The sequence below is a fragment of the Vigna umbellata genome, chromosome 2, assembly GCF_029865625.1.
Source record: "Vigna umbellata cultivar VRB3 chromosome 2, Vumbellata_1.0, whole genome shotgun sequence".
NCBI lineage: Eukaryota > Viridiplantae > Streptophyta > Magnoliopsida > Fabales > Fabaceae > Vigna > Vigna umbellata.
In genome coordinates, this window is record NC_142166.1 from 12,078,341 (window position 1) to 12,100,586 (window position 22,246).

A 22,246-nucleotide genomic window follows, 5' to 3' on the forward strand; every position below is an offset into this window, starting at 1 on the left:
TTTTTGTTGCAGATCTGTGCTTGTGATTGTAGGATTTCTGATGCAAAAGAGGTGTAAGGGAAAGCTTGCTTATGTGCATCAAGAAGAAACGAAGATAGGATTTTGCCCCTTTTATTTGCGGTGGCTCATGGCGGCGCGATGGTGCTTGCAAGAATTGCCGCTTCAATCTGATTTCTGGGAATGATTTGTTGGGGGTGAATGGAGACAGTGCACGCGAGTGGAGGAGACTGATAGAGAACACACGATTCTATTTAACGTTTTTGCGTTATAGGTTTGTGCGTCAATGGAGGATTCGCGGTGGTTGTTGGGTTTGTTGTTTTTCCGATTGTAGGTTCGGTGATTTTGGATGGAGAAGATGAAATTGCTATCTGGTGGAGGATCTCGCGGCTGACGGTAAGGTTGATGGTGGTGGAGAATGGCGGCCTGATAAGGGTTTCATGGTGGAGATGGAAGTCGAGGAAGACGCTGAAGATGATGATGGAGGACTCGCGACTTTGGCGTTGCTGGTGAGGATGATGGGTGGTGGTCCGTTGCTGGGGTTTGGTGGTCGTCTAGTGACGACACAGTTTCATGGTGGCGGCACAACGTGGCTGACAGCGGCATTGGCTAGGTTAGGGAACTAGGGTTTCTGTGGAGAAGATGATGATGTGTCAAGGGGGGTGACATCTGGACATCTGGTCGTTAACGATTTAAACGACGTTTGCAAAAAGGACCAAATTGAACACAAATTACATTCTTTAGAACAACATTAAACAGCAAAAAAAAAAAATTGGGACCATTTCAAACATTCCCAACCAAAATTGGACCAAAATAGGTATCATACCTATTTTATTGTAATAAATTCAGATGTCTTTACCTGGACATTAACCCTATATTTACAGGGCATATGGCAATCAAGCTCATTAATTCATATTGGATATGACAATAATGTCGTATATTCATATTTGATATGACAATCAAACCATTAATATTTAATAATATACCTCCTAACTGCCCATAAATACCGTATATTTCCCACTGATATGGTCAACAAATGTATTAATTGGTCATTAACGACATTCATCTTACCCGGTTCAGAATCATTGAATTATCGGTCGGTATAGATGGTCCTCTTATAGGACGGTCAACTACCCTAAATATTACAAAATGTTTTTACACTAAAATACAGAACATAAATGTGTTTCATTTGATAAATGAAAGCTTTCTAAAACTACAAATTTCCTAAGACACAGTAACATCCTGTCATCTTTGCTTCATCTAATAAGCATAATGGTATCTTATGATAAGTGAAGTCTTCGATCAGACGATAAGAAGATGATATTAAACTAACATACAATCATGTGAAGATTAATTTAGTAAAATTTTAGTTAAGGTTCTTACACTATCTAATATCGTGACTATCTGATAAGTTCAAAAGTGTTTAGTAATACAAAATTATTTGTCTATTCTAAATTTCTCAATTAAAAAAAAAGAGAGATTAAGTAATCCTTTTGAAAAGTTTGAGATTGAGCAATGTAAAAGTATATGTTTGTGCGATCCAAAATGCATTTCCAGATTCAAAATCACATTTTAGATTACATATTCTGAAATATATGTTTACTTTTCCGACACATTATAAATTATACACTCCATAATCACTCTAGTAAACATATTTTGTAATGTGTAATCCAAAACATTTTTCCAAGTCTGGTAACATATCACGGATTACAATCTAGAACGTACTAAAAAAACACAGCCAAATTCATTCCATCCTGAGACACCACACACAATCCCAACAACATAATGAAAAAATAACTACATCTACATTTATTCAGTTGATGAAGAAGGTGATGTAGGATGGAGCAAACCTTCAAACACTTCAATAGGAAGAATTGTGAAGCAATAATGAACTCAGTCTGTAAAAGTGAATGTGAGTGAAGGTGAAGGAAGAGTTAACCTTTTCATATTTTATTAAAAATATATTAGGTATCTCATTTTATGCAAGTGTAAGAATAAAAAAAAGGAATAAAGGTAAAAATGACCTTGGTTGTAGGAAGTAGTCCATGTGGGTTTTTAGGTCACTTCTTCCAACACTCTTTTTTTTTCTTAATTTTGTTTTTTATTTAAAATTTAATAAATATTAAACTTAAATAAAAATTATAATATTATTTATTATATTTTGATATTTTAATAATTAATAAAATATGATTTATATTTTTAAAATAACTCTATTAAGAAAATTAAAAAATAATAACTAAAATAAGAATAAAAATGAAAATAAAAATAATACTTAAAATCATATTTAATATATTTAAATATATTAAATTATATTAAAATATTAAATTAAATTTAGTAATTATTAAAATTTAAAAAAAACAAAATTTTGAAAAATTTGTTAATGGGATATAGATCCGATAAGTTATCAATCAGATATCCATCCGATAAAGAATGGTTTTTAAAATTTTATTTTATATATAAATTTTAATAATTATTTAATTTAATTTAATATTTTAATATAATTTAATATATTTAAATATTTTATTTAATATCATTTTATTTTTTATTTGATAAATAATTGTTTTAAAATTTTGTTTTTTATTTAAATTTTAATAATTATTTAATTTAATTTAATATTTTAATATAATTTAATATATTTAAATATATTAAGTATTTTATTTAATATAATTTTATTTTTATTGTTATTATTTTTATTTTAATTATTTTATTTTTATATTTTTAATATAACTACTATTATAACATAAATCATATTTTAATAATTATTAAAATATAAAATTATATTAAATAATATTTGAGTTTTAAATTTAGTTATTATTAAGATGATGTAGAATCTTTTTAACAAAAAAAGAAAACAAAAATATATTTATTAAAGTTAAAAATAAAATTTTCTGTAAAGTTATAGGTTTAGTATAATGATGAGATGTCAGGAAGTTAAAATTAGAATTTTTTGAGGTGCAGATGAGATGTTAGAGGTGTAGAATGAAACACTCATTTGATTTTAGTGGTGGAAGAAAAAGAAGTGGGGGTGAAGGAAGAAGCGGCCTAGTTTTTAACTTTGGGTCTGGCCCAATTCGTTCAATTGAATGCTTAAAAACGAAAAAAGCGAAACGGAAAGAGATTCTTATTTCTCCAGTACCAGTGTGGTGACTCGTTACTATCCTTCATCGCTCTTCATAACTTCTCAGTCTCCGACTCGGGTATTTTTCTATTTCATTTGTTCTTTTAGCTGAAAAGGTCCCAGATATTTATATACTTGTTTGTTCCAATTCTCTACTTTCTCTTTGTTTGTGCATATGTTTTCTATTGCTTATGCTGTGCGCTTCGACACATCTGTGCTGTAACACTTTCACGAAACCCGACATCAATCTCCATTTCCATATTGCCCTTGATTTAATCACATGGCTTATGCTCATGGTTTGGTTCGGATTGTGTTTTTGTATGTATTAATTGTTTCATACATCTCAATCCCTTATGTTTTCTTTTTAACTTTAATTGTGTCTTTCTTTTTCCTTTTACCAGAAGTCTCGAGAGCCTTTAGCGAACCTCTGTTGAACGATTTTAACTGGAATTAAGAAGGTCTGAAGTATAGAGTTAGATAGATTGATTGCCTCTGTTCGTTATTTTGATAGATATAGAAGCATAGATTCATTTTTGTTAAGCCTGTTGTTAGGAGCAATGGGTTTGTCTTGGGCTTTTGAATTGATTTCTGTACGTTAGAAAAAAGGATGAAAATTTGTGGATATGAGCTCATTTTATTGGGTTTAGTTATGGCCTTCATGGACAGACGAAGGTCAATTCCAGTGATTTTATTCAGAATACCCCACCCGTGCATTTCTGTCAGACAGATTGGAGTTGTTTCCTAGGAGTTCAATGTTGGATGGAGTAGATAAATTCTCTTTTTTATTTTTTTCTTTTTCTTTTTACTTGGGAGATTGAGGGCGGTTGCTTGTTTTTTGGCCACCCATTCTTCTCCTTTTGTATCGTTTCATCTTTTGTGGATGGTTTAAATTTTCTATGCTCTCCTCTTGATATTTTCATTACTTTTATCTCCAACAGGGAAATCCATTAAGGATATGGTACATTCTGTATTTTTGTTGAAGTTGCTATGCATTATTGCATTTTATTTGCTCTTGCATTATCGTTGTGTGAATCTGTTAATAGTCAGTGTCCCTTTGTTATTTGACTCTTACTGGTTTACATTTGCAATCTTCAAATGTTTGGTCTGCTTATACAGTGGAAATTATTTAAGTTGTGATAAACATGGGAAAAGACTCTAAGCCAAAGGAGTCAGGAGGGAAGGGGAAGGGGAAGCAGGCTGCAAGTGGAAGTGATGAGAATGCTTCTAAGGGAAAAGGAAAAGGTGGGAAAGGTGGAGATGGGCTCGGTACTTGCACTTACGTAAAAGGTAAACAAAATTCCAAGATACAATTGTATGCATCATTAGTTCTTTTCAACAATGATTTATTTTTTGGCTTTTTATTTCGTTCAGCTAGGCATATTTTATGTGAGAAACAAGGTAAGATCAATGAAGCCTACAAGAAGCTGCAAGATGGTTGGCTCGGCAACGGAGATAAGGTCCCGCCAGCTGAGTTTGCAAAGGTATTTTTCTTTTGGAGGTCATACAATGAATTTTATTTTTGTTTCATTTTTCAAATCCTTATTTTGGTTTTCTGTTCATAAGGGAGCTTAGTTAAATACAGAATATTTTTCTTCCCCCGCAATCTGTTCTAAGTAATGTGAAGTTTGATGAATGTCTGTACATTGAAAAGTATAAATACGAATATGTTCATTTGCAATTTAGTCTAGAGCAAATATTTTGGTCAATTATTATAAAAAATATTTCGCTTACCACAGATAGCTCAAGAGTATTCTGAATGTCCTTCGGGAAAGAAGGGTGGAGACCTTGGATGGTTTCCCCGAGGAAAGATGGCCGGGCCATTTCAGGACGTTGCCTTCGGCACACCTGTTGGCGCAACTAGTGCTCCTTTCAAATCAACGTATTCTCTTGCCCTTAACTTTAATTATTCTGATTATCAACTGTGCTCCTTCACTTCATCATTTAGGAAGACTTGCTAATGTTTACTTGGATGATGTTGCAGGCATGGCTACCATATTATCTTAAGTGAAGGAAGAAAGAACTGATCCCTGATTAAGAACGAAGCTGAACAAGGACATCAGAGTACTTAATTTTCTGATATAATTATCTGCTTTCTCTCCTTTTGTGATTGTGGTTGAGAATAGAAACCGACAGTTTCTAGTATGTGTATTGATTTTGCTTTCTAATACTTTGATAATTCAGAGAATATATGTGAATGTGGATGGCTTTACCTCTTTTTGTGACGTATTACTGCTTTAATACCAATCATGTAGACCCCCAATTTCATCTTCGAGAAAGCTTTATATGACCGCTATTAGGATATCACTGTTAACCATATATGTCTGCATTTAAAACATACCATTCACAAACATTGTCAGCATACTGCAATAGGTATGTGACTTTTACAATCAAATCCAACTTATCATCCATGAATTCAATCAAATGTATGATATACATCACTATATATGCATAGCCTGTGATATACATTAATATTTAAACCATTTAGTGTTTATATAGTCTGATAAAAAATATATTTTATGCAAGAGACGCCAATTGCTGAGCAAATTCAATTAAAAAATTATTCTAATTGCTTTCTGGTTGAGGTTTGCTTGGTAAATGTAATTCTATTGTGTAACTTCATCTAATTTACTGTAACATTCATCTGATTCATTGGGTGAATTTGAATTTGCTTAGCAAATTTAGGCCTAGAATTGGCCTTAACTTTGGAGTTGAAATTCATTAACTAAGTCCCAATTTTCTCAGTGAATTGTAAAACCAGTAGTTTTACATCTACAGAATCAATTTTAAGACCAGTGAGAATCATTCTCTCCATTCCAACCAATTCATGATATTTAAATACACTCATATCACACACATTTCACGTTCCAACAAGCATTTCAATCCAAAATGATCTTTAAAACTCAATATTCTATTCAATTAGATTGCATCGTCATTCCAAACCTAAGTCAATTCAATACAACTAAATCTAATTTGTCGTACCAAGTTTCAAACCTCAAATTAAAGTAGTTTTCCACTGTAACATGCACCATGTCTCCGGAAATCCCAAAATGACCATCCAATATTCCAATGATCCTTAATTGTCATAATATTTCATAAATTTCAGAGGCAGAAACGTAGGCGCCCATTTTAATTTCTATTAAACATAAATCAATATGCCATATTTGATCAAAGAATAACTTCTTACTTGGAAATTATTCGTATTCCAAGTATTTGAAAGAGTTGAAAATTCTTTAAAATTCAAAAAACTCCGGAGCAACAGAATCAAACAATATAATATATTAGTTAAGAGTTAAACTACTTGAGAGAGTAATTTTTTCATTCAATCGAACAAATAATGAACTCTTATATAAATAAGAATTGACAGATTTTCTTTTAGAAAAATCATTATTCCAAAAATACGATTTTGGAAAAAAATAAGAAATAAGGGAAAGGGCGGATTACGACTCACGAGTCTTATAAAAGTTGATAATTAGTTAAATGGAACAAAAACACGATAATCTTACCCATGAAGATATCAAGAGATCGAAGAGGATATAGAAATAACCACACTGAAAAAAAAAATAATTACATCAAAAGATAAAGATATCGAAGGAAAAATTAAGAAATGAATAGCTACAAATAAAATCGAAAAAAGGGAACTGAAATAAAGCTAGAATGAAGTGAACATTAAAGAATGATTGACAAAGCAAGAAATGCATTCAAAAAAGGCGTTCGTTAGATAAAATTGAAAAATAGATTACTCGAAACCGAAAGAGAAGTGGATACAGTAACTACCGTAAAACATGGACGTAGTATAACTGACACAACATGATGTTTTTAAACAGTTATTATAAATTATGTAATTTTTCATTTATTTTACATAAAATAGGAAAAATATAAATCAGTTGTTCATATTTAAAAAATGAGGTGACAAATTATACATATATTATGAGATTGTCGTGAAGAGAATAATGGCTAATTTAGTAATAATGTTTGTTTTATCATTGTTAATTTGTTTTCCTGTATTTACATTTTTAGCGCTTGACATTTTCAGTTTCTCAAATACTTTCACATTAATCTATCTTCATTTTCTTTAATTTTCTTTACTACATTTTGTTTCTATTCTCGTCATTCTATTTTTATCTTAAAAAAAAATACGATTATTGAAAAGAAATACATTGTAATTGGTATTCACATAAAAGTAACTTAGTGAATTAACTTTATTTGTGAAATTGATCTACAATGTAAATTGTTTATATCAATTTTGTGTTAATTTTAGAATTCTGAATTAAAACACTCTAATTTATATTAAAAAATAATTATTTAGAAGTCTTATGGACAGAATTTACATTAAGTTAATTTAGTTCACTTAAAAAAAAGTTAAATAAATATCAAATCAAAAGTTAAATATGAAAACAAAGGTTTTTTTAAATTTAATCACAGTTTATATGTCAAGAAAAAATAATTAACTTCATAGTTAATCTGATATATGTTGAGTTTGTGTCTAAGTCCGACTTTTTAAAACCGTGATTGAGAATATGATTAGTTTTTACCACTTAAGGTGATTCCATTGATATTTTAACAATTTTTTTAACCATTTTTTATAATGAATTATGTGTTTTATTAGTTCGTATATTTAAAACAGATCGATCACGGTCAAAAAGTTATAAAAAAATTGTTAAAAGAACATTTTTCGATTCTAATGCCATTAGATGTAAAGAAATATAATTAAAAGAAGAAAATTTGTTAAAAATAGGCAGTTACATTCTCGAAGAAAAACCAGTCATGGAGGAAGTTACTATTTCAAACCTAAATCAGTACTACTCTACGCAAGTGCATCCAAATATACACAAGTCACATGTTACCTGTTATCCTAGTCATTCCAATAGATGCTAATAGATTATACACTCAACCGAAACATAGTAATGACGAAGAAAATTTTCTATTTCATGATTTCTATAGGAAACAATAAAAAATTCAAACCAATAACCAATTCTATAGTACAACAAAATTTGCAAAACTTATGAGCTATGACAGTCATGAAGGCATTCATGACCGTAGCAACTTATTTCGAACTAAAGCTGTCTACAAGCTTAAGACCCCAGCTCATATCCTCACAGTGCCGTACATGTGGAACAAGTGCACCAGTATCAGTTCCTCTCTTAGCCTTACAATCATAGAAGGGAGGAGCATGGAAGCATGGCTCCATTGACATGGCACGTTGACAAGCAGGATCAGGGGCTGTTCCATTCTCTGGCTTGTACAGTATCCATGGTTTCAAACCTCCAAGCCCCTGTGCCACATAGCCGAAAGTAGACCACGAGCTCGTGACCAACGCGTCGGTCAAGCTCAATAAGTACATTTCTGCCCAAGCTTTTTGGTTGTGCCTCTTCTTCTCTGTTTGTTGATAACCTTCATGGCTTGGCTGGTAAATGCCAATAATTTCTCCTGTCGCAGTAGGATGTTCCCAATACATGTCTCTCACTTTCTCAAAATAACCAGAGCTCAACGATGTCATCAGTACAGCTTTTGACTTCGGCTTTCCTGATGAGTTAACAAAATCACCCTTTCGATTAACATCAGGCAAAAGATTCTCCTTCAAGGTGCAAGCTAAGATCTGATCCAACACATGTTGAAATGGACCAGTTCCAGTTTCAAACACTCTTATCTGGATGCCTAATTTTTCATCAGCATTAGCTAAATAAGCTTGATAGTATCTACTAACAAGTCCCCAAACTTTGTTGGAGGGGTGGAAAAGATATCGACCCAAGAAATGAAAAATTGTTTCCTTGTTCGGAAAAAGATCATTCAGTTGCTGCTCAAACGACGGCATCAAGAATAGAGATGGGATAAAGTAATTATCTGTTCTCACCGCTAACCATGGTATTTTCTGAAGAAAAGTTTGGTCTTCATCACAGAAGAAAAGTTTGTCTTGATCATCATAGTCATGTGCTAGATGAAGATAGACAAAAGAGGGCACCACGGGTTTTGTAGTTGCTTTATTTTTCACCATTTTCCCGTAACATTGATCAGACTTCTGATCAAATTTGGAAAAGTGACTGTTGAGAGGGAAATCAGGAGGGAGAAACCAGGAAACATGTGGAAACGGTTCACAAAAAAGATCTACCATATCAACTCCAGGATCAACCAATAGAACACGATTCGTGAGGAGGGCGTATAGAAATGCAGAAGCTAAGGTCAATATCCTATTCCCTAGCCCACTATATGAAATCCATACCACATATTTACAAGCAGGGGAATCACTTACATGACCAGACCTGAGATCTTTCACCGTTTTATTATAGGATTCAGTGTAAGGTCCACATTCCTTGTGAAGAGCTTCATATTTTCTCAATCTAGAAATAAGGTAAGGTGAAGGATTTCCTGATAGTCCTTTCCCATACGAGGCAGAATGGTACCTGCTGAAGCAAGATCTTTCATCGAAACCACCTGCTAAAAGGCCACCAAGTAGTTTGTCTTTTTGCAACTCAACAGAATCAGATAAGTCACCTACAAGCCAAAGAAGCATTGTTAAACCACAATATTCATCCATGCACATAAGAAGAAAATCAAATATTTAAAACATCTGGAAATGGGAAAATCAGGTCACTACAATAATAGCAACATCAGAAGTCATATTCATCTAGGTTAAATCAGGTACATGAATCACAAAGTGCTTTTGAACTCATCTAAAACCTAAGTTCTCAGGGAAAATCAGTTTATTCATTTACAAAACTACAAAAACACACACGGAAAACATCAAGTTCTCTCTCGGATTGAATTCATGTCTGCTTCCTTCAAATTTTGAGTTTGATTCTGACTCAATCGAATAAGTTTTCTCGTGTAACCCCCACTTATGTATATTACTTTGATTTTGATTATATCATTAGTCAATATAAGATCAGCAATACTACTTCATGTCAATGTCAAAAACGAAACATCAATAGAACGAAATTCGCAAGACTAAATATTTAAAGATATGGATCAGACTTATATGTCATCTCAAATTTTTTAGTTTGTACCTAACTCAATTCCAAAAGTTAAGTCACAAGTCGACATTCACATACAGTATTGTAGCCTTGTCAACAGTCACGGTGGGATCTCCAATTATTATTAGCTTTTGCACCGCATACATTTGAAGAAGCAAAAATGTAAGCAAAAATGTAGAGAAAACCAGAAAAGACTTAGGTTGTGATTCATCAGAAACAAATCCAACACAGCAGACACATTACACAAAACAAAAACAACCCACATAATTGAACAAGATCTAAAGTCTATCAAGTTGAAATAGAAATGAAGACCAAATCATAAACTAAAGAAGAAGAGGAAGAAACCTTGTTGAGTTTGTTTGAGTTGGAGCAGAGCTTTTATTGTTGGAGATGATTCCATGGGAGGGTGTGGGAAAAGGAAGGTGAGGGAGAAAACGAATAGAGAAAAAAAGAGAGAGAACGCCATGAGACGCGTGAGAGGGAATTTCCTGGTGGAGCGCGTGGCGGAATCGGAATCTGGGAGGCTTTCTTCGTCGTGACTGATGTTGCGCCAGTGCCTCTTCATGTGCACTGTGGGTTGAATTCGACCTCAGTTATGAGCTGCTTCTTCCCAAACACTGTCCTGTGTTAGTTACTCTTACATCACTTTGGAGTTGGAGATCTCTTTCATAACCATAACACCACTCATCATGCCACAACTCAAGTTTTGACTAAACCAGTTTTACTCTTATTTTACAAAACTTAATTATTTATTTAGAGAAAAATTACATTGTAAATTTATGGAGGAGACACTACTCAAACATTATGGTAAGTTAATTTTATATATTTTTAAAATGAAACATGCTTACTATTATGAGATATATAGTAAAATATTGAATTACTTTTACTGAATATGTGGTTGTTTGTCTTCTTCAAATACATGTACTGAATAATATGTCTCTTTTTCTGTTCATTTATTTATTTATTTATTATTTGTCCAATGGTAGAAATATTAAGGTTGGAAAATTTTACTTATAGCAAAAATATTATAAAGGTTAGTTAAATAATATATATATATATATATATATATATATATATATATATATATATATATATATATATATATTCTATTTTACTCCACTTTATAACTATAGTTAAATAAAAAATTTATATAATCATAATTATAATAAATGTTGTTATTTTTTTTTCTAATTTATTACTTTTTATGATAAATTTTTTCTTATACTTAATGAAACACATACGAAGAATGTTTACATTTTTTTATAACAATTAAAAATAAAATTATTGTTATTATCATAAAATTAAAATAATTCTTGTAATTTTATTGCAATTAGTTTTTCTTTATTTTGTAAGTAGTTTTATAATTAAAAAAATATTAAGTTAAAGAAATGGTCAAATAAAAAAAATTAAAAATAAGATTGATAAAATATTTATTTAAATTTAAAAAAAATATTAGTTTAAAGAGTAAAATTAAAAAAAAATATATGAAAAAAATATTCATTATATAAGTATAGATTTTGACCATTTTGTTTTGTTTTTAAAAAGAATAACGGATGGATTTTAGTATTTTGTCCATAATTAACAAAAACATGTTTGACACTGTCAACTCATGATAACAACATGGATTGATGTGTTAATAACATGTTACTAAAAAAATAAAATGTACAGCGTTGTAAAAAGATCAATACAGATGTGCAACATTGTAAATATATAAGGACAAAATCTACATTATAAAAATATGAAGGGAAATGTGCTTGAGAAAATATGAGGAAAAAAATACAAATAGGAATAAAAGTTGATGAAAGTGTTGATATTTAATGTATTTGAATCTTATACTTAATATTTTTAATTTTAGAAATATCAGTAAGTTTTAACTTTTATGAACTATAAATATTCATTCTTATATTAGAAGATATTAAGAGTTGGATTGTTCATATCCACTCAACTATCTTTTATTTTCTTACATATTATAATTTTTTATTGTTTATCTCTTTCATCTGCGAAAGATTTTATATATTTCAATAATAATTACAATTTGTCATAGATATTGATATTAATGTTATTGATATAAGATTGGAAAAAATTCAAAATAATTTACAGTACAAGAATGCATAAAATTTTAAATGATTCTTAAAGTATCAATAAATGCATTTAATTTAACATAGGTGTTTGGTAATTGTTTTGTATTGATGGGAAACCATTAAGTATTTAAGGTATATATCTCTATTTTTGCATCATATATCGATTTGGGTGCACAGCCTGACTGGTTGGGTGCAGGGCGTGTGCCCGGAAGGCAGGGTTTGATACCTGTTTACTGCTTTAAGTTGATGCCTTTTTTCAATTTGATGGTGGTGGTGGGAATGATGGTGGAATTTAGGTTATGGATATTTGGTGAATATTAAGTTATTCAAATATATAATTTGGTAATCTATCCCATAATATTTCCTAAAATCTCAAAATCCTATGTATGTGTATATTAGCAAGTGTATATTAGCAAGTGATCAATGTATCTTTTGAATTAAAGTTAACTAGTTATTGGATTCTATGATTTTTATTTTACAATAATTTATTGGTTTAGAAGAATTATACTATAATAATTAAATCATATATTAACAATAATCTATTAGTATATTAGAAAGCAATGAAAATTACAAAACAATAAAATTATTGATAAAATGGACATGTTCCTCTATGATGACCTTCATTGTGACAATAAAACATTTTTTCGATTCATCCAAAATTGGTCGATTCATTTTGTTATGGATTTGAATAGTAGTTGGTCTTTCAGATGCCTCACTCCACATTTTAAGGCATGATATGAAATTCATACTAGTATAACCGGATTAATAATCTTCATTTATTAGTGGATAAAATTGGACTTGATAAACCTTATTTACGATGTCGAAGCTATAAACAATATTGATAAATTTCATTAACAATACATGAGAATATGCACAAACAACTATGATGTGACTACAAGAAAATAAATTTGTTTGAAAGTGGTTACAATCACACCACCATTCTTTTAATTTGACACTACGAAATTGGTGGGGGTTTGATATCTCTTACACCTCAAGTTTTGAATTTTCTCTGTCGTGGACATGACAAAATGTCATTATTGTTGATTTTTTTTAAGAAAAGAAGTAATGTCTTACGGATATTGATGAGTAATAAGAAAGTTTGGGAAGAGATTTCAATACAGTAAATAATGAGACTGCCAAAGTCACATTGAGATGAAGTTATAAAAGTAGTAGTTGATTGATCATCTAAATATGTCCATTTTATTTCTTTTAAACATAGATCAATCCAAAATTGTCTCCACGCTATTTTGTTCTTTCTAAATTGTAGCCCACCTAAGGGAGGTAGCGTATAATAAGCTACAATTTCCAGAAGCATCCAACGTTCATCCTGTATTCCAAGTATTATAGTCCAAGAAATCTCATCAAGGTATATTAGTAGAAATCACAATGCTCCCTGAGATAGAGGTTTAAGATATAAATCCAGTTGTTCCAAAGGCAATTCTAGCATCCAGAGAGAGTAAGCATGATAGCAAGTAGTCATGAATGGCTTATCCTTTGGACTACTCAAACAGTCGGAGAGGCTACTTGGAAAGAAGCAAAGAGAATCAAGGAGAAGTTTCTTACCTTTCTCTTGAGGACAAGGCAAAATTTATATGGGGTGAGATTGATAGGAACCCAATTCCAAAAGATCCCAAACCCCTTGTATACCCGTATGCCAATGATTAGTCAGATTCATTATTACAAAACAAAACAACCCATAGGTAAGGTGGGGGTGAGTCAGTTAAAGGAAAAAAAAAACTCTATTATTTTCCTTTATTCGATCAATCAATCATACATACCGATAGCATTCGGTATAAAAAACACTCATGGATCGCGGGGCAATATCATTGGCAAAACTCATTCGTGAATTCTTGACTCTCATTTTTATCCCTATACTAAACTTCACTGTTGAATCTTGAATTGGCTATACTTGTCATATATAAGTTATTACCACTTCTACTGTTCGAATGTGTAGTTTGTCTCTAGCCTGTTTTTACCTACAATAACAATGGTTGAACTGGGAGCAGAAAAGAAAAGAAACTAAACAACTTTGCGGGATTAGCTTGTACATAAGTAAGCTACCTCTCATTGGTGCTTAATAGGATAGAACGAACTTGGCAATCAACCATAAGCTTCAATGGAACATCATCGCTTATCTGTCATAAAGGATGATCGCCATCAACGATCAGAAATTCACCAACCCCACTTTCCACCTCAATTGAGCTACTACCAGGAGCTCTTGAGTGTTTTATCTGATTCCTCACAAGTATCTTGTTGTTCCACAAGCCTTTATTTGCATAAATATTAGACATAGCAACGCTGTCACCTACAGAGCCAGGATCCAACTTGAGTAGTTTGTGCCTAACTTCGACAGCTAACTCTAATTCACCGTGAACACAGCAAGCTCCCAACAAGGTTCGCCAGACAATCACACTTGGTGGAATTGTCATCTCCATAATGAAGTCATGGGCATCTCTCAGATGCCCACCTCTGCATAAGAGATCCACCATACAGCCAAAGTGAGCCTCTTTAGGCTCTATACCATAAACTTCACTCATGCTTCTGAAATGCCACTTTCCTTCCTCAACCAACCCTGCATGGCTGCAAGCCATTAAAACTCCAATGAACGTTACGTCATTTGGGGTCATGACACAATCTCCCTTGTCTCTACCTGAGCTCATTTCTGAAAAAAGTTGAAGAGCGTCACTTGCTTGCCCATGGACTGCATGCCCCACGATCATGGAAGTCCAAGTTGTGACATCTTTCTTTTTCATGCCATCAAACACCTTCCTAGCCGTCACAACATCCCCACATTTCGCATACATGTTTATAAGAGCATTATCCAAACACAAATCTCTGTTCAGCCCTGTTTTACACCTGACCAAGGCATGAATCCATTCACCCATTTCCAGTGCCCCGGTCTCAGCACAGGCAGAGAGGGCAACGGTCACAGTGACTTCATCAGGTTCCACATTGTTCCTTTGCATCTCTTTGAACAGTTGCAAAGCTGTCCCAGGCTTGTGGTTGTCAACATAGGCGGATATCAAAGAGGTCCAGCATATGGTATTCTTAGAGGGTATTTGAACGAACACTTGGTGTGCATCACGTAGGTTGCCACTCTGGGCGTAGACTTTTAAAAGGGATGTCTGGAGTTGAACTATGGCTTGGTACCCAAGTTTTACGATGAGGGTATGCAGTTGTTTTCCTTGGGTGGAGGAGTGTTTATTGTTGCAGGCTTTGAGGGCATAAAGCAGAGAAAAGCTGTCAATGGCGTTGAAAGTTGGTCTTTTTCTTAACAAGGATCTGAAGAGGAGAAGCACTTTGGTGTGCCTATTGCATTCAAGGTGATTCCTAAGGGTTTGGTTGGGTTTTGGTGGTTTGAGGCCAATGGGGAACTCAGCTTTGTGATTGCACGTGGACATGGAAACATGAACCAACCGGTTCGCACAGCTTCCAAGCAAAGAGTTGAACCATTTTAAGTGTGTCATGAATATCACACGTTCAGTTCTGCGATGTTATGCACTTATGTATACAACTCACTACCCTTACAACACTCATTTGATCTCAATGAACTTGCTTAAATTGGTTTTTTAAACAAAGTGGGTTAATTTCTTTTTTTCAAAATTATGGATATGGTTATGGGAATTAAAGTTTTGAAGTGAAATGGTCGTTGTGACGATTTTATTAAAATTGAATTCAAACTTTTATTGATGAATTTAGTATTATTGAAACAGAGAAGTAGATACAGAAAGAGAGCAAACAACAAAAGTGAATGAATGAAAAATATTGATTATTGCAACGGATAAAAGCAAAGCTATATATACAAAGTTTAGTTACTGATAAAACAGTAACTGAAAGTAACAGAAAACGAATTGAATATTGTTTGGATTACACCACAATACTCTTCCTTAATTTAAACTTCATTGAAAGAAACAACACCAATTCTTCTTTTCAGAAAATCAAATCTTTCACCAGCCAATGCTTTAGTAAACACGTCTGCCAACTGCTCCTCAGTTTTGCAAATTGAGAGCTCAATTCTCTCTTTATTCACCATGTCTCTCAAGAAGTGATACTTCACTTCTATATGTTTGCTTCTCCCATGCTTTACAGGATTATTTGCCAGATTGATAGCAAAGGTATTGTCCATCATTAATTTCACAGCATTCTCCCTCGTAACCTTTAGTTCTGACAGTAATTCTTTAAGCCAAATACCTTGGCAAGCTCCACAGCATCCTGCTATATATTCAGCCTCGCAACTGGACAATGCAACTATAGACTGCTTCTTTGAACACCGCGAGATAGGTGCCTCGTTCAGGAAGAAGATGTATCCTGAAGTGCTCTTCCTTTCTACCATATCTCCTCCATAATCTGAGTCACAAAAACCTATCAACTCCAGCTCACGTTTCTTTCTTCCATAAGAAAATAAGATTCCAGTATTCAAAGTGCCCTTTATGTACCTGATTATGCGTTTTACAACAAGTAAATGACTTCTCCTGGGCTGATTCATGAATCTGCTCGTTACACCAACACATAATGCTAGATCAGGTCTGTTATTGCACAAAAATCTCAGTGATCCAATCATTTGTTTATACAACGTTTCATTTACCGTTTCCTCTGCATCATCATTCATCAACTTGACATTCACCTCCAACGGACTTTTCACAGGCACTGATTCGTTTTAAATCTCTCAAGCAAATCTTTCACATACTTACGCTGATGCATAATCATCCCAGCCTCGGTATGCATGAATTCCATGCCAAGAAAGTAATTGAGTTTGCCAAGATCTGTCATCTCAAACTCAGTCTGCATCTTCTTCTTAAATTCTTCAATATCTTCTATGTTTGAACCTGTTATCAAAAGATCATCTACATACAAACAGATGATTACCAATTCTCCACCCGAGGCTTTAACATATACTCCATGTTCAACAATACACTTGTTGAAACCCAGATCAAGCAAATACGAATCAATCCTTTTATTCCAGACCCTGGGTGCCTGTCTTAGACCATATAGAGCTTTGTGCAGTCTATACACCCTGTGCTCTTTACCCTTTTCACTAAATCTGGGAGGTTGATGAACAAACACTTCTTCCTCCAATGCTCCATGCAAAAATGCCGACTTAACATCCAATTGAAACAACTGCCAATTTCTTTCACATGCAATTGCAACAACCAAGCGAATGGTCTCCAATCTGGCTACAGGGGCAAAGACTTCAGTAAAATCCACACCTTGTTTGCAGAAACCCTCTGGCTACCAACCATGCTTTATGCTTTGACATTGTGCCGTCTGGGTTTAGTTTTCGTTTGAAGACCCACTTCACACCGATACACCGCTTTCTAGGTGGCAAATCAACAAGTTGCCATGTTTTGTTTTTCTCGATTGACCGAAGCTCATCAATCATTGCTTCCTTCCACACGGGTTGCTTTAAAGCTTCATCCACTTCCACGGGTTCTTCCCCAGCCATAAGTGTTATATGTAGCACATCTCCTTCTTCATTTATCTATGCATCTGAATATAGCTCATAGTCAGAAAATCGTGACGGTCTTACTGTTTGTCTCCTTGGTCTCTGCAATGTTTCATTAAAACCAAGACTGCTGCTTTCAATGGTTGGTTCGTTTCTCTGTTGTGTAAACTCATCTATTAGTCCATGCACCAGTGTCTTCTTCAAGCTTGAATGCATGTGTTTCCAGTCCCATTGTTCATTCTCCAACACGATGACATCTCTACTAATCACCATCTTCTTGTTGACTGGATCATACAATTTATACGCTCCAGTCACATGATATCCTACAAACACCATCGGCTCTCCCTTATCTTCGAGTTTGGATCGTTTCTGGTCTGCAACATGCACGAATGATAACGATCCGAACACTTTAAAGTGCGTTACAGATGGCTTCTCCCCAGTCCAGACTTCAAGTGTTTACCCTCTACTTTCTTTGTAGGACACCTGTTTAGTATGTACACAGTTGTCGACACAGCTTCTGCCCAAAAATTTCGTGGCAACCCTTTTTCTTTGATGAGGCATCTTGCCATATTCATGATGGTGCGGTTTCTCCTTTCCACCACGCCATTGTGCTACGATGTATAAGGTGTGATAACTTCATGCGTGATTCCATTATTCTGACAGAAGCTTTCAAAGTCAAGTGGGGTGTATTCTCCCCCTCCATCCGTTCTGAGAATTTTCAACACCTTACTACTCTCCTTTTCTACACGAGCCTTATACCTTTTGAACAATTCCAGGACTTCACTTCTTGCTTTGATCAAGTACACCTACATCATTTTGCTATGCTCATCAACAAATGCAAGGAAGTATCTGTTGCCTGCCAAAGAGGATACCTCAATCGGACCACAGACATCAGAATATACTATTTCAAGACACTCCTTTGATCTCTTCTTTAACTGAGTTTGGAAAGGCTTTCTGGTTTGCTTTCCTGTCAAACACGACTCGCATGCATTTACTGGTACAGATATATTTGGCATACATGACACCATACCATTCTCACCAAGCCTCTGCAAATCTCTGAAGTTCAAATGACCAAAGCGTAAGTGCCACAACCAACTATCTTCTTCTTTTACAGTAGCCAAACACTGTAGATTCTCAAACGCCTCCAAACTGACTTGAAAGGTTCTGTTCTTTGAGATTTTGCTTCTCAGAATTAGCTTCTTATGATTGTCAAAAAGCTCCACCCTATTATTGTTTTCCATGATCACAGTATATCCCTTCTCGACTAGCTGCCCAATGCTAAGAAGGTTACACTTCATTGCCGGAACAAGCAAAACATTGGAAATAATTGCCTGTGAACCATTTCTTCGTTTGATGATTATATCGCCCATACCTTCAACCATCACGTACTATTATCTGCAAATTTGACTCTGCTTTTCTTGGTGCTGTCAAAATTAACCAGCCATTCCCGGTTATAAGTCATATGATTTGAGCAGCCCGAATCAAGATACCAATTATTGGTCAACGGTTCCATGCAATTAGTAGTCGTCATTACCATCAAGGTCAATGGCTCTGAGTTTGATTCTTCTTGCGCAAGGTGAGCTTCTTTACCTTGAAATCTTTTCTTCTGTTTGCCTTTTCTGAGAAACATTCGTATGCAAAGTGCCCGAGTTTGTGGCAGTTGAAGCATTCAATGTTTCGTTTATCTTTCTTTTTCCAACCCTTCTCAAATTTGTTCTTCTTTTCTACAGAATCAGATTTTTCATCTGATTCATCCGCACCACTACTTTCTTTCCTCTATTTTTCTTTTCTTGACTTACCTTTCCACTTCTTGAGATTCTTTTTCTCATCATTCTTGATATGGTGAACTTTTAGAGCCTGCTCATCAATCTGGACAAAATTCCTCTCACACATTCTCATCTCGTGAGCCTCCAAAGCACCTTGGAGTTCTTCTATTTTTAACCTTTCAAGATCCCTTGATTCCTCGATTGCCACCACAATGTGATCAAACTTCTGGGGCAACGATCTCATTATCTTCTCTATTACCATGAGATCAATAATCGTTTCACTGCATCTTTTCATTTGATTTGAAGTTGTCAGCACTTTGTTGAAGTACTCGCTCACCTTTTCTCCTTCATCCATTTGCAGATGCTCATACTGCCTCCTTAACGTTTGTAACTTCACTTTTCTTATTTTATCTCCTCCGGCATGGCGTCTCACCAGTATACTCCAAGCCTCTCTTGCTGTGGCTGCATTCTGAATCATCTCAAAATGCACATCATCCACGCATTGATGGATGATAAACAGGGCCTTATCATCTTTCCTCTTAAGCTCCTCCTTCTGCTCCTCCGTGTCATCTCCAAGACCAGACTCATACCCCCTTTCTTCCATAATTGCACTGACGCCTTGGTAACGAAACAAGACTTTCATTTGTGTACTCCACCTGCTCCAGTTTTTGTCTGTGAGAAAAGGGAAACTCGCAGCAGGAATATCGGCCATGACACCTTCTCTTTTCTTGCCCAAGAACTATCTTCTTGATTTCCTTCAACCGTCTCAACCACGCCCTTCAGCCACCGCAATATCACCGTGAAGAAAGTTGAAGACGTACACTCCCAGGTTTCTACAACCTACGCTTTGGATACCACTATTGAAACAGAGAAGTGGGATACAGAAAGAGAGCAAACAACAAAAGTGAGTGAATGAATAATATTGATTATTGCAACAGATAAAAGCAAAGCTATATATACAAAGTTAAGTTACTGATAAAACAGTAACTGAAAGTAACAGAAAACGAATTGAATATTGTTTGAATTACACCACAATAAGTATAATTGATTTTGAATGAAAATCCTCACGATTTCAATATAATTGAATTTGAATTGAAATTGTCATTCTCATTGACAATTTATTGATTACTTCTTGATTTTGAATTGAAGTCCCTGTTCTCATTGTTAACTTCAGTGTCATTGATATCAAATATAACGAAGTTGGCAATAAGGATGATAATAAAATCAATTACATTGGGGTCAGTAATGGGATGACAACAAAATCAATTATACTAAAATTGTTAATGAAGATGATGACTTCCGTTCAAATTCAATTACACTAAAATCGTCATAGGACATGATGACATCAATTCAAAACTTTAATTTGTACAAAAAGTATTATTTGTTTTGACGACTTTACTTTCATAGAATAAAGTTGTCTATGCACATGACAATTTCTTCACAAATAAAATTGTGTTTGGATATTAAAACTTGACTTTATTAATAATATTTTTAAAGGAAACCCATATTGATAATTTTTTTTAAAAATTATCCCTCTTTTGGTTAAAAAACCGTTTAAATTCCATGAAATGATTTTTTTTTTACTTCCAATGCACATAGAAGAAGGAAACAATAATTTTTTTTTCCCACCTTACAATACAAAAACTACAAAGAAAATAAGAAATTGGATTGAAATTCACTTGAACCGTAACATACTCGGACATGTTTTATAGAAGGAAAAATTAACTTTTTCAAAATTTATACAGAAGCATGTTTTCTACTTTTTTTTAGAAGGAAGATTTAACTTTTTCAAAATTTTAAATTTGAAAAGTATGTTTTTTACTTTTAGTTTATTTTTCATCTTCAACAATTGAAAGTTCCTCTTTAGAAAATTCAAACTACTACACCTTTATGTTGTGTTTGTTTCAATTGAAGTATTATTTAAGGGAGAGAAAAAGACATAGATTTAACATGTTTGTTTCTATTCAATATTCAAGAAGAGTGATTTATGAAGATGCTATGAATAAAAATGCTATGATTGAAAAAAATGAGATAGACACATAAAAATATTTTATACTTTTCCACATGTTTTATCTTTACTTTTCCACATGTTTTATCTTCTTCAAGTGAAAGTTTCTCTTTGAAAAAGCTAAATCTATTATAAAAATGCCATGATTGAAAAAATATGGGATAGATATAGCAAAATAATTTACACTTTTCCACATGCTTCATCTTTAACAATTGAATTGAAAGTTCTTATTTGGAAAATCCAAATCTACTATGAAAATGCTATGATTGAAAAAAAAATATGGAAAAGATACATCAAAACATTTTATACTTCTCCACATGTTTCATCTTCAACAATTGAAAGTTCTTTGAAAAATCAATATCTGTCACACCTTGTGTTTGTTTCAATTAAAGTACAAGGAAAAGAAAAGACACATATTTAATATGTTTGTTTTTATTGGTGAGGAGTGATTAGAGATGATGGGTTGAGAAGCACCGAAAGTGATATTGTATGTTTGTCCTTCTTTTAGTTCACTTTAAAAATGTACAATTTCTTAGTGGTAGAGAAAATGAGTTATAACTTGTTGGTAGGGGTGGGCAAACTGCCCTATAGTGTACTGCACTATTAAAATCTATAGATAACTATAAACTATTTCAACAGAACTGCACTAAACTAAAAAATAGTTCAGAAACTGAACTATTTTTTAGTTCACTCATACTGCAGTACAATTCAGTTTGCATCAAAAACACTCTTCTTCATATGTTTCCCTTTCACGCTCAGTAATGGAAACACATAAATGCAGTGGCCGATTTATGCGACTTCGAGCTAACGGTGCAGAAACAACTCACAAAACTCTTCAATCTAATAATTCATCAAATCAAATTAC

The 22,246-nt window shown here is 33.5% G+C and overlaps 3 protein-coding genes and 1 pseudogene across 5 annotated transcripts; 1 reads left to right on the plus strand and 3 right to left on the minus strand.

The window, feature by feature from the left end:
- The first annotated feature begins 3,047 nt into the window (after positions 1-3,047).
- LOC148203429 (uncharacterized) lies at positions 3,048-5,337 on the plus strand. Of its 3 annotated transcripts, none has more exons than XM_088106196.1 (5): positions 3,048-3,194; positions 4,232-4,402; positions 4,487-4,596; positions 4,852-4,994; positions 5,097-5,337. In XM_088106196.1, exons 2-5 carry the CDS (start codon positions 4,258-4,260, stop codon positions 5,137-5,139), a joined length of 441 nt encoding a protein of 146 aa, XP_087962322.1. In that variant the 5' UTR covers positions 3,048-3,194; positions 4,232-4,257; the 3' UTR covers positions 5,140-5,337. The 3 variants fall into 3 exon arrangements, with proteins under 3 accessions (XP_087962322.1, XP_087962324.1, XP_087962323.1); XM_088106198.1 differs by having other exon boundaries at positions 3,075-3,194; positions 4,247-4,402; XM_088106197.1 differs by lacking the exon at positions 3,048-3,194 and adding an exon at positions 3,555-3,573.
- A 2,680-nt stretch (positions 5,338-8,017) lies between these two features.
- On the minus strand, positions 8,018-10,766 carry LOC124820600 (galactoside 2-alpha-L-fucosyltransferase-like). The gene is made up of 2 exons (XM_047292339.2): positions 10,429-10,766; positions 8,018-9,604 (listed from the first exon to the last, which is right to left on the minus strand). The coding sequence occupies exons 1-2, from the start codon at positions 10,646-10,648 to the stop codon at positions 8,160-8,162; spliced, it is 1,665 nt and encodes a 554-aa protein (XP_047148295.2). The 5' UTR covers positions 10,649-10,766; the 3' UTR covers positions 8,018-8,159.
- A 3,285-nt stretch (positions 10,767-14,051) lies between these two features.
- On the minus strand, positions 14,052-15,748 carry LOC124820613 (putative pentatricopeptide repeat-containing protein At1g74400 pseudogene; annotated as a pseudogene).
- A 3,401-nt stretch (positions 15,749-19,149) lies between these two features.
- LOC124820640 (uncharacterized) lies at positions 19,150-20,085 on the minus strand. Its single transcript, XM_088107602.1, has 2 exons — positions 19,407-20,085; positions 19,150-19,331 (listed from the first exon to the last, which is right to left on the minus strand). Exons 1-2 carry the CDS (start codon positions 20,083-20,085, stop codon positions 19,150-19,152), a joined length of 861 nt encoding a protein of 286 aa, XP_087963728.1.
- Positions 20,086-22,246: the final 2,161 nt, after the last annotated feature.